The sequence below is a fragment of the Prionailurus viverrinus genome, chromosome D4, assembly GCF_022837055.1.
Source record: "Prionailurus viverrinus isolate Anna chromosome D4, UM_Priviv_1.0, whole genome shotgun sequence".
Taxonomy (NCBI): Eukaryota; Metazoa; Chordata; class Mammalia; order Carnivora; family Felidae; genus Prionailurus; species Prionailurus viverrinus.
Window position 1 is genome coordinate 81567628 of NC_062573.1, and position 15992 is coordinate 81583619.

At 35.6% G+C, this 15992-nt stretch overlaps 1 protein-coding gene across 4 annotated transcripts in view; it reads left to right on the plus strand.

Annotated features, from left to right (window-relative positions):
• The window catches only part of JAK2 (Janus kinase 2), a 117342-nt gene extending 102131 nt beyond the window's left edge, over positions 1-15211 (plus strand). For all 4 annotated transcript variants that reach the window (XM_047829840.1, XM_047829838.1, XM_047829839.1 and 1 more), the window contains 6 exons: positions 915-1104; positions 1924-2048; positions 2221-2393; positions 11298-11415; positions 12746-12859; positions 13309-15211. In XM_047829840.1, the coding sequence (XP_047685796.1) occupies positions 915-1104; positions 1924-2048; positions 2221-2393; positions 11298-11415; positions 12746-12859; positions 13309-13416 (828 nt within the window). In that variant the 3' untranslated portion in view covers positions 13417-15211. The remainder of the gene's footprint in view (positions 1-914; positions 1105-1923; positions 2049-2220; positions 2394-11297; positions 11416-12745; positions 12860-13308) is intronic.
• Positions 15212-15992: the final 781 nt, after the last annotated feature.

The window sequence follows — 15992 nt, forward strand, 5'->3', positions numbered from 1 at the left end:
TGATTAGTGTTGGCAGGAATATGATAAAATTGACATTTTTCCCACTGCTTATTAGAGCTTAAATCTAGTGAAGGTGACCCCTTCAAAAGTGTCTGCTGCAGCGTGTGTGAAGGACCTTTGAAATGTCCATATCCTTTCAACTGCGAGTTCCACTTTTAGCAAATAAATCAACCTTGTATTAGTCTGCTCAGGCTGCTGTAACAAAATACCATACACTGGGAGTTAAACAACAGATATTTATTTCTCATAGTTCTGGAGGCTGAAAGTCTAAGGTTAAGGTGCTGGAAGGGTTCAATTTCTATTGCATACTCTCTTCTTGGCCTCCCTCCATATGGCCACCTTCCTGGCTGTGTCTTCATGTGGTAGAGAGCTCTGGTGTCTTTTCCTCTTCTTACAAAGGCACCAGCCATATCGGAGTAAGGCCTTACTTTATGATCACCTCTTCACAGGCCCTGTCTTCAAGTACACTCCCACTGGTAGTTAGGGCTTTATCATAGGAATTTGGGGGAAACACAGACACTCAGTCCATAACAGACCCTTCCTTGTTCCATCCAGCTCACTGGCAGTGATATCAAAGGGTATATTGTGAAGAAGCAAAGACCATCCTGGAAATCAGTGATAGAGATTTAGGGATTATCTTGGCTTATCTTAATAAATCATGTTCATGATTTGTTTAAATGCTTGTTTGAAGTTGTTTATATTTCAGCCTATAATTCCTTTTGAAGAAATCAAATTTATAGATTTACTACCTACCTGTTGAAATATTATTTCCTTTTCTTATTCTGAAAGTTGCCTAATGTAAGCTTAGAGATATGTCTGCTAATTCTAGCTACTGGAATTTCGCCTAATTAAACTTCATTAGTAATTTCTCTGGAAAACTTGAGATTTCTATCCTCTTGTGATGTGCCGTTTAGGGCAATTTTGGCAGTGTGGAGATGTGCCGGTATGACCCTCTACAAGACAACACTGGGGAGGTGGTGGCCGTGAAGAAGCTCCAGCACAGTACTGAGGAGCACCTGAGAGACTTTGAAAGAGAAATTGAAATCCTTAAATCCCTGCAGCATGACAACATTGTCAAGTACAAGGGAGTGTGCTACAGTGCTGGTATGTTGCCCATTGAAACCTATTTTGAACTCAAGGTATGTCCTTGGCATCCTGGGTAATAGAAACCTATAATGTCTCAAGGTCTGGACTTCTAATATGCCAGTGACCAAGGAGAGAAGTGTTTATGTCACTGCAGATTGTGCTTGGTGATTGTAGGCTAAATGTTTGTTTATTTTTGAGGGTGTGGGGAAGGCAGAGAGAGAAAGAGAGTATCTCAAGCATGCTCTGACCTGTCCGTGCAGAGCCTGATGACAGGCTCGAACTCACAAACCGTGAGATCAGGGCCTGAGCCAAAATTAAGAGTTGGAGGCTTAACTGACTGAGCCAACCAGGCACCCTTCTATGAAAATATTTTTTAAATTGGATACTTTTTGCTCATTACAGATGAGGAGAAAGGAAATTTTCATCGGCCTATTTGGGTTTGCAGAAAGGGTTACATAAGATTAAACCATAACTATTTTAAAGCTTCTTTTCCTTACTTTATTTATTTATTTATTTAAATATGAAATTTATTGTTAGATTGGTTTCCATACAACACCCAGTGCTCATCCCAACAGGTGCCCTCCTCAGTTCCTCAAAAAATTAAAAATAGATCTACCCTATGACCCAGCAATAGCACTGCTAGGAATTTACTCAAAACTTTTTGATTCAAAAAGCTTGTGTTCTTAACTATTACATCACTTAATTTATAATCAAGTTTTGTCACCTTAGACTCAGAGTTTATATATTTTAAGTCATTTTTATGTATGTTTGTTTTCTATTATCTAACAATAAAATGTGACAAAGTAAAATATTGTGTTCCCCTTTGTATGTTAAAAGGCCGGCGTAATTTAAGATTAATTATGGAATATTTACCATATGGAAGTTTACGAGATTATCTCCAAAAACATAAAGAACGGATAGATCATAAAAAACTTCTGCAGTATACATCTCAGATATGCAAGGTACTTAATATCCTGCCTATTTGTTGTAAGTAAAGAGAACATGCTAAAGTAATTGTTACAAAGTCCTCTAGAGTTTTTCTTTGATAATTAAGGAAACATATAGAGGAAAGACCATTTAAATTATTTATCTTTGTAAAACTTAGCTGAAATAAAAATGTTATTTCATCCATAGGGCATGGAGTATCTTGGTACAAAAAGGTATATCCACAGGGATCTGGCAACAAGGAATATATTGGTGGAGAATGAAAACAGGGTTAAAATTGGAGATTTTGGTTTAACCAAAGTCTTGCCACAAGACAAAGAATACTACAAAGTGAAAGAACCTGGTGAAAGTCCCATATTCTGGTGAGTATATTTTAGCGAAAATTTACTATTATTCATAGTTTATCATTTATATATTTATAATAATAGCAAAAATTTATCATGCTTACATTGGGCTAAATGCATTTCATGGATTATCTCATCTAATCTCTACGACAACCCTTGGAGAATATGTATTCTGTCCATTTTAAGCATATCTGAAGTGTAGACAGATTAAATAGCTTGCTCAAGGTCAAAAGACCGACAAATGGCAGAATTAGGATTCAAAACCCAGATAGTCTGTTCTCAGAATTTGTGCTTTTAAGTTTTCTTTTTTTTTTTAAATATTTTTTTTAGTGTTTATTTTTGAGACAGAGAGTGTGAGTGGGGGAGGGGCAGAGAGAGAGAGAGAGAGGGGGAGAGAGAGAGAGAGAGAGAGAGAGAGAGAGAATCTGAAGCAGGCTCCAGGCTCTGTGCTGTCAGTACAGAGCCCAATGTGGGGCTGGAACTCACGAACCGGGAGATCCTGACCTGAGCTGAAGTCAGACACTTAACTGACTGAGGCACCCAGGCTCCCCTAAGCGTTCTTAACCATGATGGTGCTTTAATCCAGCATTAACTGAACATTTTATAGCAATTTGAAGCTAAAGGTAGTTTTTTCAAGTTTATGTATTTTGAGAGATACAGACAGAAAGTGAGCGAGGGAGGGGCAGAGAGAGGGAGAGAGAGAATCCCAAGCAGGCTCCACGCTGTCAGTACAGAGCCCAAAGCAGGGCTCCAACTCAAACTGTGAGATCATGACCTTGAGCCGAGACCAAGAGTCAGATGCTTCTCCGACTGAGTCACCTAGGTGCCCCAAAGCTAAAGGTAATTTTTGATCTTCACTTAAAATTGTGAATTATGAGGAGCATACAAACCTGATTTTTTATGTGGAGTACATTGTTGTTTTTATTGATTTGTGCTTCGATGCAAGGTCTTTTTTTATGTCTTAGTTCATTAATGGTGCATTTTGTTTTATAGGGATGAATCGCTGAAAATGTATTTAAATGTTTTGATTTGTGATAAAATCTAAATAGACTTTAATTCTGGTTTATTTATTTGCTAAAATAATACTATTAAGATTATGTTGTTTAAATTGGATGTTTCTGGGGCGCCTGGGTGGCGCAGTCGGTTAAGCGTCCGACTTCAGCCAGGTCACGATCTCGCGGTCCGTGAGTTCGAGCCCCGCATCAGGCAGGCTCTGGGCTGATGGCTCAGAGCCTGGAGCCTGTTTCCGATTCTGTGTCTCCCTCTCTCTCTGCCCCTCGCCCGTTCATGCTCTGTCTCTCTCTGTCCCAAAAAATAAATAAACGTTGAAAAAAAAAAATTAAAAAAAAAATAAATTGGATGTTTCTGTTAAGGGATGGGTTTTGTTTTGGTTTTATTTGCATTTTTATGTTTTATTTACATTTTGGGTTTCTGACTTGCAAGTTAGAATTACTAATATAAACACTAAAACTGTCCATTTATGAAAATTTGAGGTTCATCAGACTTATTAGAAATATATAGATTATTTAGTTAGCTACTGCTAAGTTCATTGCCCAGCCATATCTGTTAGTTATCTTCATTTATTTTATATCTGTAAATTTTACCACTTATCCCAGCTATTACAAATCGTTAGTCTGGAAGGAAATTAGGTAAGAAAACACAAGTAATTTAGAACAAATGGATTATTGCTGAGTGTGGAACCTACTTGAGATCCTCTCTCTCTGCCTCTCCCCTGCTGGCACACTCTCTCTTTCTAAAGAAAAAAAAAAAAAAAAAAAAGGATGGAAACTAGACATACTGATTACTACTGAGGAATGTGATTAGGAGAGACTTCACATTTCACTTTATACACCCCAGTGTCATTGGAAATAAAATTAATGTGCATAAAAAAGGATGTGGTATATATGTACAACGGAGTATTAGCCATAAAATCAATGAAATCTTGCCGTTTGCAAGACGTGGATGGAGCTAGAGATTATTATGCTAAGTAAATAACTCAGAGAAAAACATATACCATATGATTTCATTCATGTGAAATTTGAGAAACAAAACAAATGAACAAAGGGAGAAAAAAAAGAGAGAGACAAACCAAGAAACATATTCTTATATACAGAGAACACACAAATGGTTATCAGAGGGGGATGTGGGGGTTGTTAAATGGGTGATGGGGATTAAGGAGTGCACTTGTGATGAGCAGTGGGTGTTGTATATAAATGTTGAGTCACCATATTTTACACTTGAAACTAGTATTACTCTGTAAGTTAATTAACTGGTATTAAAATAAAATCTTATTATACAGAAGAGTAATATTTAATGACATTGTGAGTATTTTAAAGAAAAGCCCTTATCTTTTAGAAATGCATACTGAAATACTCTCATGTCCATAATTCACTTCATATCAATTCAGTGGGGTAGAGATGGGGGTGGCTAATAAAACAAGGCAGGAAATGAATGTCTATTGTTCTCTATTTGTGTATGTTTGAAATTTTTCATAATAATAACAGTTTTAAGGAATATCCTGGTGATATCATCATCTAATTATTTTTAGAGTATAAGGAAACTAGAAAATAAGACTCATCTAAACTTATCTGCTTTGGACATGTCCATTGATACATGAGTTTAATTCTTTTTTTCCAGGATGAGAAATTAAAGAAGTTAAATGGAATTAACTAGAAATCCATAAAGAGTAGTTATATGGATTTTAAGCAGTTTGGGCATACTTAATAAATACAATCTGATAAACATTTATTAAGTTTCTACTGTTCCAAACACCATACAGGGAGCTTGGGATATGAAGATAGGGTCAGCATCAGAAAAGCAACAACAACAGCAACAACAAACAACTGTGCCTGGTTACTAAGAAAACCGAACTAAAAAGGAAATGTTTGACGTGGCAGGCATATTCAGCCGACAGGTCCACTACACATTATCCCTTCCCTTTCAGAGCTCATAGATTAAAAAAAAAAAAAAAAAAAAAAATCAAATGTGTGGTCAGTCATTGCAATCATTATATCATAAGTGCGATAATGAAGAATATAATGGGAAAACATAAGAATGTGGATATTTCCCCTGAGGGTTTAAATTAATCAGAGAAAACTACAACCAGGAAGTGACATTTCAATTATTGATTAATAGTTTACCAGGTAGAGAAGAGCAAAGGTGTTCCCTGAGGAGGAAGACCAGAACTAGAGGGGCAGGGACTTGGAAGTGAGTGGCACAGTCCCAGAGCAAACGGGGAGTGATGGTGGCCGGAAAGGGATAGAGCCTGGTACGCCATGTTGATGAGTTCAAGCCTCATTCAGTAGACCGTGTGTAGGTAGGAAATTACAGGCCTCATCCAAGGGAATATCATGTTGAGATTCATATTTTAGGAAGAGAGATCTACTTTTGGTGGAGAACAGAAATTCTCAAAGTGTGGGGACACCAGGTTCTTGTTTTAGCGGGTCCAGGAAGTCAAAGGTATTTTCATAATAACACTAAGAGGTTATTTGTGTTTTCACTCTCATTGTTTCAACTAATAATGTAGAATAATTATAACAATATAAAGTTATGTGAAATTGTTCTCTCTTGTTTTCTCCCAAAGTATCTTTTTGTACTGAACTCACCTTTCTTTGTGAGTTATAAAGTGCCTGTATGATGAGATGAAGTGAGGTGGATGGCGTAAGCCTTGTGACGTAGTGTTAGGATCATCTGCATCTGGGCTGTGGTTAACCACTAGTTACTGAGACCCAAGAAAGCAAAACTGTGGATGAGGGGGGGAGCTACTGTAAATTGAAATTAACTTTTAAATTTCCTGTGACCACAAAACTCAGAAGTATTCACATTTTTCTTCTGGGTTGGGTTATCATTGAAGTTATTATCAGGATACAGTGTTCCAATGCAATATAAATAAATTACAAATTGGATAATTGTTTAAAGTTTTTTATTGGAAGCATTTCTTTTTTTTATGTTTATTTTTGAGAGAGAGAGAGAGAGAGAGCAAGCAAGCACAAGCAAGGGGGGGGGCAGAGAGAGAGGGAGACAGAGAGTCCCAAGCAGGCTCCAGGCTCCGAAAGCTGTCAGCACAGAGCCCTATGTGGAGCTTGAACTCAGGAACTGTCCTGAGCTGAAGTCAGACGCTTAACCAACTGAGCGCCCCAGGTGCTCCTGGAGGTATTTCTTAATAAGATAAATGGAGCTGTTTTCCCCTCCGATTAGTTCATATATCCCTGTATGAATATTAATTTCTATCATGGGACCAGATTCAGCTTAAATTCTGTTTATTTTGCCTTTTTGTAGATGTGAACACTGGGAAAAGTCGTGTAAATAAGTATATAGGAATGGAAAGAGTTTTGTTATAACAATATTCATTTCTGTGACTCTTTCTGAGATAAGGAGCAAAAAAGTATACAATGAAGTACCATTAAAATTTATCTTTTACCTGGCAACTTCATTAAATCCATTCTTTTTTTGAATTTTATTGAAAGTAAAGAATTAAACCACTTGATTTTCAAAAGTGAAATCATTAAAGTCATTCCTTTTCTCAATTTCTGGGAAGTATACTAAAAGTTTTTTAAAAATCTGACTTTATCGTTCAACTCTAGAAGTAAGTGTGGTAAAACTGTGAAATATTAGGGGCTCCTGGGTGGCTCAGTCTGTTGAGCATCCGACTTCGGCTCAGGTCATGATCTCATAGCTCGTGAGTTCGAGCCCCACGTCAGGCTGTGCGCTGACAGTTCAGAGCCTGGATCCTGCTTCGCATTCTGGCTCTGTCTTCTCTCAAAAGTAAAAATAAAACATTAAAAAGAAAAAACTGTGACATATTATTTAAAAAAATGAATTGCAGGACACATGTGTGGAGGCATGTTTATAATAAAGCATATTCACCAGAGCACCTTCCTTTCAAGATTCCTTCTTTTCTAATTTTAAAGACTCAGTTTCATACTTAATTTTGTATTTTTTGTTATAAAGAAAGGTCCCAAATTATGTAAGCTTTGGGCCCTCTATTTCTCCCTGCATGTCTGGAAAAATAAATCACAAGGGCAGCCAAGATAAGCTTAAGATGATACATATCTTGTATAATTAATTTTATATTGTTATGAAAATAAGATAACTTATTTTCTTATTACTTAGTTTGCAATAAATAATACAGAATAAAATGTAGCTAAGATTAGAATGTATGAAGTAATGTATACGGTAAAATGTTTATTATTCCTTTAGTAATTGTGTTGGGGAGACGTATGTATCAAACTGATGTTTGACTTTGGAGAAACATTAAATAAGTTAGTGTAAAAATCAGAAATAACATCATTTTTATCATAATCAAAATTTTCCTGTGTATTTAATGGAATGGAAAGCTATATACTGCCAAAAACTAATTAGGCCATTGGAATAGTTTTATTTTTATATGAGCAAGTATTAAATGTTTTATATAATGAAATGAGGCTGACTAAATTTTGTATAAATATTTCAGATGTATGAGTTGATAAAATAGGTTTTAACTAATTTATTGAGTAATGAACACTAAATCTGAAGTATTAAAGAGAACTCATAGTTTTTATACATGAGATATAGCCATCATATCTTTTAAACAGTTATAATTTCATGTAATCTTGCTATCTACATTGCTTTTGTTATTCAGAAGTGCTCTTTGTTTTAAGCTAGCAACATGTTTTAGCTTGACCTAAGTGTTGGTGTTAAGAACTGAAGGAGGGGCACCTGTATGGCTCAGTTGGTTAAGCATCCGACTTCTGCTCGGGTCATGATCTCACGGTTTGTGAGTTTGAGCCCCGCATCAGGCTCTGTGCTGACAGCTCAGGGCCTGGAGCCTACTTTAGGTTCTGTTTCTCTCTCTGTGCCCCTACCTTGCTCACGCTCTGTCTCTCCGTCTGTCTCTCTCAAAAATAAACAAACATTAAAAATTTTAAAAAAATAAAGGAAAAATGCTCCTGCTAGAATATTTTTCTGTTGAAGCAGGCTTTTGGATTCATGGAGGATCCACGCTGAGCTGGAGCATGCTTAAGATCCTCTCTTTCTCCTGGGGTGTGCCTGGATGGCTCAGTCGGTTAAGCGTCTGACTCTTAATATTGGCTCGGGTTGTGATCTCATGGTCGTGAGATTGAACTGTGCATTGTGCTCTGTGTTGACAGCTTAGAGCCTACTTGGGATTCTCTTTCTCCCTCTCTCTTTGCCCCTCCCCTGCTTGGTCGGTCTCTCTCTCTCTCAGAATAAATAAACATTAAAAAAAAAATTCTTTCACTCTCCCCCTGCCCCTCTCCCCCATTCATATGAGTGCATTCTCTTTCTCGCTCTCAAATAAAAAAAAAAAAAAAATCTTAAGATTTCCACCTGGGAAGTAAGCTAGATTGTTGATAGCATTCAATGCATAAGGAAAGTAAAATAACCAGCAGGTTTTGGAAAAGTGGGAATGGAGTTCTCTTTGCCTAAAGAACCTTATTTAACATGGAAATGTTCAGTAAGTCGAAACACAAAAGAAAGTTCAAAAATATGGTTATAAATTTAGGAGACATTAGTGTATAGGTGGATGAATATTATCTAATGGAAAGTTTTGACAAAAAGAGGTTTGATGATAGAACCTTGGGAAACCCTAACTTAGAAAATGGAGAAGGAAAGTGTTGGGGAAATATAATTAGAAATGAAATCTCCTCCCAATTCAGTAAACCTCTGCACAAAGATAGAAAAGAAAGTTTTATTACTGAATAAGCTTTAACCCTGAGCGTCATGTGCATCACACAAGTGATCTGCTAAGAGACTGTAAAGACAAGAAAGAAATCTCACCTCCTTCTGTGGCCAAGCAGATTCAACCCATTACGTACATGTTGTCAAGATAAACAATAGCTAGTCCTCAAGTAAGAGAACTTGACATCACACATAGTTTATCTTAAGTGACTGTCTGTGTTAACTAATTGTCATCACCCACGGGACAGATAGACTTCTCATATTTTTATGGGAGGAGATAGTTTTGCAACTTGGAAGGAGGCACCTGCCGGAAGTTACACTCTTACTGTCCCACAAAAACTGGGAGGTTGGGTGCTATTTCTTTGATGATTACGTTCCAGAGAGGTGGTTCCCAGGTTCTTGAGAAACATTTTTGGATCATACAGCTGGCAAGAGGCTTTTAAGCAAAAGCTTTAAAAAAAAATTACCTATATTTCAAAAGACACAAAGAATTTACAATGATAAATTTTCTGAAGTAAATGCTCTAAGAGGAGAAAGAGTCTTTTCCCTCATTTTCCACAGGGAGAATTGATTTTTTTTTCCTTTGTGATTTGTATTTATCCTTACGTAAGTGATGGGAGAGAGGAAAACAGCCTTGGAAATGAGGGAGGAAATTGTAGACAGTGCTTTCATGAAAACCAAAGGAAGAGACTGTTTTGCAAATGTTGGGGAAATAGAATGTCTTCAAGAATGTTTTATTCCATTTGTGGGATAAAACTAACATACATTTAAAGATAAGAATTTTTTAAAAACAATATATATAAAAAAGCATGGTTAATTCTATAGTATCGACAATAAATACTATAGAAACTGAGTAACATGAGCTCATTAAGACCTTGAGTAGTCAGAGAAGGATCTGTGGAAGTGAGGAAGCTTAAATCGGATTTTGAAGGAGGTACTAAATTTGCATAATTCATATAGTTAATCTCACCAGTCTAAAACAGATCTTTGTCACTATCCTCTATAATAAGGATAACTTAACAATGGAACCATGATATTCACATTCCATTAGCCCAAATCCTCCCTTGGATAGTGTTGAGACTTGAGTAGACAATGACACTGTTTTCCCCAGTGACTTTGCTTCCTTCTCCCACCACTTTTTTTTTAAGTTTATTTATTTTGAGAGAGAGAGAGAGCGTGAGCAGGGGAGAGGGGGAGAGAAGGAGACAGAGGATCCAAAGCGGGCTCTGTGCCAAGAACAGAGAGCCTGATGCAGGGCTCAATCTCAGGAACCGTGAGATCATGATCTGATCTTATCATGACCAGAGCAGAAGCTGGATGTTCAACTGACTGTGCCACCCAGGCGCTCCTCCCTACCCCCTTCTGATTAACAGGTGCTTATATTAATAGCTTTTAGTCTTGTTCCAGTTTAGAAGCTTTTTTTTTTTTTTTCCAGTTGGAAACTTATCTCAATTCATTTCAAGTTTTAGCTTGCAAAGAGCAGCTTATTTTATTTTTTTTAAATTTCAGTACCTGGAAGGTACTTTGCAGGTACTTTAGAGTTCCAGGAAGGTACTTAGTTATCTTTGTTTGGCAGTTTCCCAAGACCATCCACAGGCTTGATGATTCACTAGGAGGACTCCTAGGACTCAGCATACAGTCATATTCATGGCTGTGATGCATTTCAGAGAACAGCTATAAAGTAAAATCAGTGAAGGGAAAAGCCATCTGAGGCAACACCTGGAGGAAAACACAAACTTTCAAGGGTCCTGTCCCAGAAAAGTCACACGGGACACATGTAATTCCCCCAACAAAATCTCTGCCTGGCATGTACCACAATTCCAGACTGCCAGAAGGAAGACAGGTGTTCATTGTAAACCATATTGTTTGCAGAAACATTTCAGGCACAGTGAGCCTCCCTTACCATTTAGGAGCTGTGGCAGCCCTTCAGAAATCTAGTTCCCAGGCGCCAGTCACTTGTCAACCTTGCAAGCGAGCGTTTTTGAGGATGGCAGCTTTAGGCCTACTTATGTTAACTTTTCTTATACCCTTTTTAATCCAATGATTTTCAGGTTAAATTTAGAGTTGGCATATCACATAATTTTTTTTTCTTTAATGAAGTCTAGTTCGTTACATTCGTCGTACAGCGTAGTGATTCGACAAGTCTGTGTTACACTGCGCTCACAAGTATAGCTACCATCTGTCACCATACAGTGCTATTATAATTCAAGAAACCGTCTTACAAATGCTTTCCATACATTATAGGTATGCTCCAGAATCACTGACAGAGAGCAAGTTTTCTGTGGCTTCAGATGTTTGGAGCTTCGGAGTGGTTCTGTATGAACTTTTCACATACATCGAGAAGAGTAAAAGTCCACCAGCGGTCAGTGTGCTTTTTATTTACCGTCGGCTTTTTTTAACATGGGAAAAGCTTCTCCCAGAGAATAATAGTAAGCTTAGGACTCATTTTATACCCTCTTATTGGTGATTTGAAGACAACATCCAACAAAATAACCCTAAACTTGTTCATTAAATTAACTTGCATTTTCAAAAGGTTTTTAGTAAACCTAATTAATTGACTCATTCCAGAAGTTATTGAAAAAGTTAAACGTTTAAAAATAGTTTTCCCTGTCTATTCTATATTTTTTTAATAAAGGATAATTAAAAAAGGAAAATATCAGAAACTATATCCTTACAATAAAATGCTATCCAAAAGTTCGAAATTGTATTTGTGGTAAATATTTACTAATACAAGTAAATATCCATGCTATAGTTCCTTTCTATTTTTCCATTTTTCCATTTTTCAGTTCTTTTCCATTTTTCAGTCTTTTAAGTAATACTTCAATGAACATAGTGAACATTGTTATATATAAATATTTATCTCTTATCACCTTAGAATAAAAGTGTAATTATAAGTAAAAGATTAGGAACTCTTTCAAACGTTTTTGATTATTTCGAAATGTTTTTCAGAAAAGCTATACCAGATTGTACTCCGAATAACAGTGCATAAGAGCATACATTTTATCATTTGCTAGTATTTTATGCAGTTTTGTCAAATTGATAGAAGTTATAGTTATTTGATTTTAATTTGTATTTCTCCCATTAGTGTGATTGAGTACATAGTTTTTGGGTATTTGAAATCAGTATATGTGTGTGTGCATTATCTCATGTGCTTTTGCCCTTTATTATGTTAGTAATTTTTCTTACCAGCTTGTAAGAATTCTCTGTATTTAAATAAGCGATGCGTTTGTTGTAAATGTTTCTCTAGCTCATAGTTCAGACTTTAATTTTAGGAATTTTGTACATACGAGCATTTTATCTCCATTGCATTTATGCTTAAATATTCATTCTGTGTTCTTTTTATTATGTTCTCTTTTACAATCTAAATTTTATTTCAGCTGAAATATAATATGATGTGTTAAGACAACTATCAAAAAACCAAAGTAAACATCTTTTAGTTCACTTCTTTTGGGCTCTTCTCAGGGAATTTGTGTCAAATATATTATAGTTATGGAAATGGCACTGTCTTTTCTGAAATATGACTAAAAGGAAGGTTTGATCTTCAAAATAGTCTGTTTTTAAAAGGTTTCAAGCATATAGGAAAACATACATATACAGAATTTTTCACATTTACTAGAAGTTGACAAAGAATTCTGGTTCAAATTAAATATACCAAAAAAAAAAATTTATTGAAAAGTGGATTTATATTGCAGGAATTTATGCGTATGATTGGCAATGACAAACAAGGACAGATGATTGTGTTTCATTTGATAGAACTCCTAAAGAATAATGGAAGATTACCAAGACCAGATGGATGCCCAGATGAGGTAACAAAAAAAAAAACAAACATTTTTTTTTTTTTGAGAGAGAAGAGCCCATGTTTTCAAGAGGCGGAGGGAGAGAGGGAGAGGGAATCTTAAGCAGGCTGCACTCAGCCTGGAGCCTGAAGTCAGCCTCAGTCCCACACCCCGGGATCATAACCCACACCAAAATCAAGAGTTGGATGCTTAACTGACTGAGCCACCCAGGCACCCCCCACAAAACATTTTTTATCCACATTCATCAGATGTTTTCATTCCCTTTTCACAAGGATTTCACGTCACTTGATGACATTTAATTTGCTAAGCTTTTGGATAATCATATGACTGTGGATCTAGGCAGAGCCATGACATAAGCCTACATAGGAAAATTAAGTTAGTTCTCCGTTCATGTCTTCATCAATTAAAAGATGGCACCTTGTGTTCATTATAATTTTGGTTTATTTTCTCTTTTATAGATTTATTTGATTATGACTGAATGCTGGAACAATAATGTAAATCAGCGCCCCTCTTTTAGAGACCTAGCTCTTCGAGTTGATCAAATAAGGGACAACATGGCTGGATGAAAGAAACGAACTTCGCTGAGACCAAAATAGACTTAACAGAACAAAGTTTTGTATTTCACATTACTGTGGACTATTATTACATATACAATTATTATGTACATCATGATGCTAGCCAGCAAAGATGTGGAAATATCTGTTCAAAACTTGCAAAATTTAGTTTTTCTTCACGAGGACATCAGTAAAAGACATTGATGAAAAGACCTTAGCAAAGAATTTTATAAGCAGTTTCACAGACCCAATCAATCAGTCAACATCACTTTTCTCTGGCAAAAGAAAAAAATAGACTTTTTTGAACTCAGAATTTTGAAAGATGAAAAAATTGTAATGTAAATTTTGCAATGCTGAAGATGCACAGAATACATATGTACAGTTTTTACCACAGTGAATGTATAATACCTTGGCATCTTGTGTGGTGTTTTACACAAGGGCTGGTGTTCATTAATGTTTTCTAATTTTTCCATAGTTGACCTACAATAACATCACTATACAAATTATAATGCTCAGATAATTGAATAAGCACCTTGTGTTCTTGTTCATTTATATCACTGGCCAGCAATATAAGCAGATGTACACTTTTAGCCTGTAGTTCTATGTACTGTAAATATTTTTCAAAGCAAAGGGAACAAATATTTAGTTTCACTTGTATAGGAAATTTCCCTGACCCTAAAGAATACATTTTGAAATGGAACAAGTTTACAAAGATACAACACAATCTATTTTCTTATTTGTCTCCCTTGTATTTGTTTGTGGTAAGTATGTTTTTAAAATAGAATTATCTCCAAGTTTTTCTAAGACTATAGTGAATAGTTTTCTTTAAAAATTTTGAGATTACAACGTGAGGAATATTGTCATCCATTTAGCTCTTGGCTGCTAATAAGATTCTTTGATCCCTGGGACTTTGGTCATGCATTAAATTGAAGCATAAGCCATAATATAGATTGTTTTTTAAATGTGTATGCTTATTGAGATGCCTGATAGGTTAGGATTTTTTTTTTTTTTTTTTTTGCTAAAGAATATTTTAGGGATTTCAGAAATCCTTGAAGACATTTCCTTTTGTTAGAGATTCTTATATACAAGGGAGAAATGAGAATAAATTGGTGAAAAAGTATGCTTGTTAACTTTATTCATGAATGCCAGTAGAAAATTCATAATGTATGTGTCTAAGAAGAATGAGAGTATACATGTAAGTGTTGGTTGTTGTCGTCCTTTGTTTTAGCGCTACTCCTCTTTAGACGCTGTACCTAAGGAGTGTGGTATGGTAGAGGGGCAGTCTGTGTGTGTTATTTATACAAAGTTTAAAATACTTAGTATTTCAGTTAAAAAGAAAATAGTTTCTTTATTTTCAGTGGTATGCGCTATTTTTTTTAAACTTGTACTTAAGGCTTTGGATTATCTATTTTTTGGAGCTGGCTTTGAAATGCAAATTATATAAGAAAATGCCTCATACATAAAGTTTGAAATTTTTTGGTGGGAAAGAAGAAAAGGGAAGAAATGCTTTTTACGTGATCTTTAAAGCATTTTAGTGGTAACCAAATGCAGAAAACATCTAAAATGATAGTATATTAGATTTTAAAAGATTTCTGATATCGTGATGAAAGTTGAATATGATTTTTATTTGTAGACTCCTCAAGGACCTGTGTACATAATGCAATTAAGAGATCCCCCATGCTGCTACTTTACAAGTCACAAGTAGCACATCGTATAATATGCTTGATTTCGGAAACTTAAGTGCTCAAAAGTGGATTTTTAAAGGTTTATAACATTTTGTTTGTTTTTAAAAACAAAGGTATTAACTAGATTGCTTTAAATTTTTCTTTCTTAATGTTTCACTTTTTAGTTTTAGGGAGAGTAATCCCATATAAACATTCTGAAGTTTTTAGAGTGGGATGACTACCTTATTATAAAATTCTGAGTTTGCAAGAGAATTATTATTCACTGAGGATTTGCAGTGTTTAAATTTTTATTCTGGTTATCCATAAAGAGAAATTAACCTGCACCTGTTCAGTTGGTTCTGCACAAGAAATAGGTAAGTAATTATCGTACCAATTAATGCCAAAATGTTTCTTCAAATGAATATTCTTAAGAAATGAGGATAAAGGTTTTCTTAGATTTCTACAATTCTGTAAATATTGCAGTATATTAAGTTATGTAGTCTTTATATAAATCATTCGATGCGTCCATGGCTCCTTACTTTGGGAAATAGTGATTGTTTCACGTCACCTATGTATATGCTGCCAGTAATACTATAACTTGCTGTGAAAGAGTGCTTTCTCATGACTCAAGACTTCTGCTTCAAAGTCAAGTGAAATTTTTATCACAACTATAACTTCTGATGTTTAAATTTTATTTAAATAGTTTTATTATGGAGTAGACATAAGGAAATACCTACAGTTCTATACCTGGGGAGCCATTCTCCATGGGGTGGCATTACGTGGTCACTTTATTGAGACTGTGTTATTTTCTTCATCGTGCGTTTAGCATGTTTCTACAAAACTGAAATACCGACGTAATAAATATTCCGAAGTTATTTTCTTTTGTATTGTCACCTAACCAAGGAAGTGGGGCGCACACCCTGA